The 6,341-nt window shown below is 33.6% G+C and overlaps 1 protein-coding gene and 1 long non-coding RNA gene across 2 annotated transcripts in view; one reads left to right on the forward strand and one right to left on the reverse strand.

Moving 5' to 3' along the window:
- Positions 1-5,332, forward strand: part of LOC106473185 (transmembrane protein 234 homolog) — a 31,286-nt gene extending 25,954 nt beyond the window's left edge. Inside the window, exons 4-5 of the mRNA XM_013933864.2 lie at positions 1,121-1,213; positions 2,882-5,332. Coding sequence (XP_013789318.1) covers positions 1,121-1,213; positions 2,882-2,958 — 170 coding nt within the window. The 3' untranslated portion in view covers positions 2,959-5,332. The remainder of the gene's footprint in view (positions 1-1,120; positions 1,214-2,881) is intronic.
- Positions 5,333-5,574: 242 nt separating this feature from the next.
- LOC111089344 lies at positions 5,575-6,206 on the reverse strand. The gene is made up of 2 exons (XR_002613606.1): positions 6,153-6,206; positions 5,575-6,055 (listed from the first exon to the last, which is right to left on the reverse strand). It is a non-coding gene; the product is annotated as an uncharacterized LOC111089344 (long non-coding RNA).
- Positions 6,207-6,341: the final 135 nt, after the last annotated feature.

Raw genomic sequence — 6,341 nt, forward strand, 5'->3', positions numbered from 1 at the left:
GTGTTCATCCGGTTATAAAACGTTACAACCATTCTGCGGTGTTTATCCGGTTATTAAACATCACAACCATTCTGTGGTGTTCATCCGGTTATAAAACGTTACAACCATTCTGCGGTGTTCATCCGGTTATAAAACGTTACAACCATTCTGCGGTGTTCATCCGGTTAGAAAACGTTACACAGCCACTTTTTGTGGTATATTATGTATTTATATAATTACACCATTTATAGAAACTTGACCCCCTATTTTCGTAACACCATAAGATTTAACCATTCGTGAAATAGGATATAAACGTTTTTTTTGTTGTTGTTTCCTGACGTCACTACCCCCATCAAGAAGCAAAACATTTTGTATAAGTGTAAAAGATAACATTATTAAGTTACTTTGATAATATTACTGTAGTGTAACAACTGGTTAGTCGGTTCTGTTTTTTAGTGTGAGTGATATGTGTGTGTGTCTTTTGAGCTACAAAATGAACGCCACAGTTTTATTTTTGTCTGGTAGCTGCCAGAATGTGGTATACATTTTGGTATAGATGACACGAAAAGTTTCTGTCGACTTGTAATCGTTAAATGTCTTGATGACGTTATGTTTTGTAAATAGGTGTGTTTGTATGCACTAATGTGGTTCGCGTCTCGTAACTCCTCCCCACCTGCCAAAAAATAAATGAATATAGAAACCCGTGATCCGAATTTTAGGGTTATGGTTGTGTTATAAGTGTGACAGGAAAAGCATACTCTTCGATTAGAGTAGCCACGAAATGGCAGTGGATTATCACTCTAGTTTATCACTTCAAAATTCGGGACGGCTAGCACAAATATTCCTCGAGCAGCTTCGCGCAAAATTCAACAGTAAAGACCTAAATCCCGATATGGAGAAGAGGTTATAAGATTGAACTAGAATTGGGAAACGTAGAACCAAGTTTAAAAGTTTTGTTGTTTTTTTTCGGTTAAGTGACAGGAGCAGGGGTGTTTCTTAGAGTGAGAAAAAAAAAAGTCAGGGTTAGAAAATGAATGATCCAATTTAAAATGTGTAATTACAAGCAAATGTTCCACGGAGGCATGTTTACCTATATGGATGTTGGTCTTTATGAAAACTTTTTTTTGTATTTGTTATACAGACTTGTCTATGGCAGTACCTCTTACCAACGCCCTTACCTTCATCTTCATCACGATATCTGGAAGATTTCTTGGGGAAGAAGTCGGAAGCAGCGGTAGGTGTCGCTTTAAAGATTTCACGTGACGATGTTGTATAGGAACAGTTTTATGTACATTTACTGACAGACTTTTGTGTTTATCCGAACTGGTCCAACCACATTGAAGTGATAGTATTGAAAAGTGCTTTATATATTTAAACAAATACCCTTTCATTATTAAATTGGAGGTGGGGAGTGTAGCCATTATTACTTGTCCATCGAATGTAATAGAGATAAAAATAACGATTTCAGCTAAATAAAATAATTAAACCTATTTTTATCAATAAAAAAGTTATTTATTAGAGGAGAATAAGTAACGCGAGACTTTCCTTTTACTCTTAACCCCAAGCCTTTTCTTACGTTATTCGCATGCACATTTGAGGTAATTGTCATTATCTCGGCTACTTAGTTTGAGAGTAACTTAACAAAGCTCCATTCAGGTTTTTATGTGGACAAAAATTGAAAATAAGCACAGATTGATTTACTGTATGAACTATTGAAATATATTAATTACGATTAAATATTGCAAGTTAAATTCGTAATAAATAAATAAAAAGGCTTAAGTAAAAATGGCAACAGTGATAAAGCAGGGAAGAAAGGCACCACTTTTTTCTTAAAATAATATGTATATATAAATATATAAGAAAAAAATATATATATGATATTTACCTAAGCATAATAAAAATGTTTCCCACTTTTTCATAATATTATTTACAGGTGTCACTGTTATCAGTAGCGTCTTGGTAGGTACTATTATTTTCTGACACCAAATAATCAACGTCAGTTTTTCGAAGCTCATACGAAACTCGCCGTACTTAACTAATTATCGTTGAGACACTTGATATGGTGTCGATATTCGTACATTTCTGTTTAAATTACAAGAGATGTGTGTGTGTGGAGGGGGGGGGGTCGTAAGGGTAAAACCAAAATAGAAGTTTTGATCATCCCCATGTCTAAATACTGACTGATCACAGTAACACATTCTTCTGTATAGTAAGACACAACAGACTTCGTAACATGGCGGGAAACATGACTTAGTTTTAAATGTACGTGTAGCTCACGTTCTGGGCATTATTATGTTGTATTCATCTTCATTAGTCTCTTTGGTCAGCCTCTAGTGGCTCAGCAGTACGTCTATATGCTTATAATGCTAAAAATTGGGGTTTAATACCAGTGGTGGGCACAGAAACAGATAACCCATTGTGTTATCCTGTTCGTAACAAGAAACAAACTCATTGATACAAACTTAAATAAAAAGATATCACCTTTAACCTGTTTAATGTAAAGATTGGAATTACCAGATTTTATGATAAAAAAATAATAAAACCACATAAAGTGCAGATATTTCACCCGCATTTCTCATAATTTGTTCTTTTCCAATTTTATATGAACGAGAGGTGTGTAAAAATAGCACTACAGTTCTTTATTTTGTCTTCCACTTGCATACTGTCTAAGTGGCCTTTCGTTCAGTGACAGAACTCGTCAATTCGTCTGGGGGAAAGAAACAGCCATTTTACGTGATTGTTTTTTGGTAACAAACGTAAAGTGTGTTAGGTTGTAATGTTTTTCCATCTTTCGATATTGAAACTGTGACATTTACTAGATTTTATGTTTACCTATTATTTGGTTGTAAAATCAAACAATGGATTTGTTTAATTGAAATAGTCTCTTTCAATTTTCCATCAGCAACATATGTAGGAATGGCTTTTGTGATGGCAGGAGTCATGTGTTGTGTGATGGATCGTGTCTGGACCCAGATGTGAAGGACTTGTCAGGTTTGATGTGACGTCATTTTCGTCTTTAGTTCGAGAGTTTAAAATCTGTCTACCATTTAGGAAGATATTTAGTGAATAACTGAGTAAACTATGTATCATGTGATAATAATTACTAATTAAATGTCTTAAGATCTCATTTTCTACTAGCATAGTGTCAAATTATTCAGCTAATGATTATTTTAATTAACAACTTATAAGTAGCTGTTGTAACTTATTATATTCGTTGTAGTTGACAACTACAAATTCTTCTGTGTGAGGATTTTTATGTGTTTACCTGTGGTCAGTGTTTCCAGTACGTAGACAAGTGGGAACTTACCAGGTAACCCACAGACTGACCATCCAGTATTACTGTGACATCTTTCCATTGTGAGAATAAAATAAAAAGTGTGGAGTTTTATAGATAGCTAAGTAGAAGTAATGATTTTTGTTTTTGTGGTATTATGCTTTTAGTGGGTGTGGGTTGGAGGTGACAAACAGGGTTTGAATCCATGCAATACCACAACATATTCCCAACACTGTAAGTTGTGTGTGATAAGTAAGAGTGATAGTCACTCCCTTTGCATGGATGATGGGTGACAGTGTTCTGCTGACTGTCTGTCTTCTGGTCAGTAGATCAAAACTAGGGACAACAGCAGATGGCTCAAGTAGCTTTGCCATAAATGCAGTAAAATAATTGCATTACAAAATCAACACTTCATGCCTATTAATATTTTAAACTTACCAATCTTGAAACACAAAGTTTTTTTTGGGGGGGGGGTAATTAAAATCATGTTATAAACTTGTTTGTGCATTTTTATTTTAACACTAGTTTTGTAGATGAACAAAAGTCCTCAGTTAGAAATTTGAGATTATCCCACAACCAGAGTGATATTGGGAATAAAAGACCAAAAGTAACAAAAAATGTATATCTGATTTATTTCTAAAGTTAAAGATAAAACAAGCTTCTTTGGCCAAAATGTTTTGTTTTGTAATATCAGATAAGAGTTTGTAAATATGTAAGTACTCTAAACAATAAGTTATTACAGAAATTTATATGTGTGAATAAGTGTATAAAATACTATGCAGATTAAAGCAATAACTTGAATGTTATAAAATATTGAAGTCAACTTGTTTGTTTTATACATAATTTTGAACTACAGAAACAAGACCCTTGTCTTTAGAACTTGGTTGGTAAAATGTGAGCCAAAAAATGTTTTTCTGGCAGTTTGTTTTATTTATTTCTTAAATTGTTAACTTGTGTTTTTGACTAATGAAGTTGCTTTGGTTAAACAGCACTGTTGTTAGTTCATTGTAAAAAGTTTACTTTTCAACAATGCTGTTTGACACAGTTGTTAGAACATCCTATTGCTGGTGATATAGTTTACTTTTCAACAGTGCTGTTTAACACAGTTGTTAGAACATCCTATTACTGGTGATATAGTTTACTTTTCAACAGTGCTGTTTAACACAGTTGTTAGAACATCTTATTACTGGTGATATAGTTTACTTTTCAACAGTGCTGTTTAACACAGTTGTTAGAACATCCTATTACTGGTGATATAGTTTACTTTTCAACAGTGCTGTTTAACACAGTTGTTAGAACATCCTATTACTGGTGATATAGTTTACTTTTCAACAATGCTGTTTAACACAGTTGTTAGAACATCCTATTACTGGTGATATAGTTTACTTTTCAACAGTGCTGTTTAACACAGTTGTTAGAACATCCTATTACTGGTTATATAGTTTTGACAACAATGCTTACTGAAAATTTGACAGTAAGACACATTACTGGTTATATAGTTTTGACAGTAAGACACATTACTGGTTATATAGTTTTGACAGTAAGACACATTACTGGTTATATAGTTTTGACAGTAAGACACATTACTGGTTATATAGTTTTGACACAATGTTTACTGAACATTTGACAGTAAGACACATTACTGGTTATATAGTTTTGACAGTAAGACACATTACTGGTTATATAGTCTATTTTTCTAACTATAAAGGTATTATACAATTGACGTATATTTTTAGAAGCCTAATTCCATAGAAATTATGAATGATTCTGTTGTTTTCGAAGATATTCAATGTATTAGTTCCAGAACGATTTCTCACAGTATCTTGTCTGTACTGGATGTTGTTACGTATTAAGACTGCTGTTATATAGAATGTTATTATTTCCATCACAATATTTTAACAATAGGTACATTAAAACTACAACTTGGTAGTTTTTGATGCAAACAGTTTGTATGCCGTAATATTGACGTCACGAGTCGATTTTTTGGCGAAGTGCCTGTAATTACGATGATTTAATGGTACGCAATGATTGGTGAAAAATGAAATGTAGCGAAATCAATAAAAAAGATATTTCGAAGTTTCTGCTGTCGTAGTAGTTCTGTTCGTGTTCTTATTGTGGTGTCGTTTTTTTATATGAGCCATGTTGTTCGCATTTATTTTAGTCATATAAACGTAATTGTTAAACACGTCCGTCGACTATCCCTTTTGTTCTGCCCTCTTGTGTCCAAGTAAGTGAACCTGTATAACCAGTTCTACTGGATACCCTTGACCTTAGAAATTTATTTTAATGTCACTTCAATTTTTAGTATTTCATCTTGTTTCTTTTACTAAAATCGGACCGGATAAATTAGAGAATTAATCCTGGGTGTTTAAAACTACGAGGGCACATGCGGACAAACTCTTTAAAACGTTGGCACTCGTTGAGCTGGGGATTAACATAAGGGGATTTTAAAGAGCCCAGACGAAGTGCTGTTAACAACCTTATAGACGCTTTTCGTTCATGGATGACTTCATTGTTGGATATTCGAAGTGTACTTTTGGTCACGTGGGAACCTTGTCGTAGGACGATAATGTGTGATTTTCTCTAATTAAAACCTTAGTTTGACACACACACACACACACATACATACTAATAAAAAAATAATAATTAAAGTAGTATAAAGTAAGCCTAAAACGTGAGTTACAGGACGTACCATGTAGAAGTTTGTTAGTCCCTTTAAACATTAGTGTGATTTGAATTATTAAAACAGGATAACAAGTTCGTTGTTGATACAGTGTGAACATGTGTATTGATTGTTAGTACCTGTAAACATTAGTGTGATTTGAATTATTAAAACAGGATAACAAGTTCGTTGTTGATACACAAACTCAGTGTAAACATGTGTATTGACTGTTAGTACCTGTAAACATTAGTGTGATTTAAATTATTAAAACAGGATAACAAGTTCGTTGTTATGGTTAGTATCCTGCCTTGGAAGGAGTATCCCCACCTTACAAATGGTTAGTATCCTGCCTTGGAAGGAGTATCCCCACCTTACAAATGGTTAGTACCCTGCCTTGGAAAAAGTATCCCCACCTTACAAATGGTT

Source organism: Limulus polyphemus, unplaced genomic scaffold, assembly GCF_000517525.1.
Source record: "Limulus polyphemus unplaced genomic scaffold, Limulus_polyphemus-2.1.2 Scaffold5956, whole genome shotgun sequence".
Classification (NCBI taxonomy): domain Eukaryota; kingdom Metazoa; phylum Arthropoda; class Merostomata; order Xiphosura; family Limulidae; genus Limulus; species Limulus polyphemus.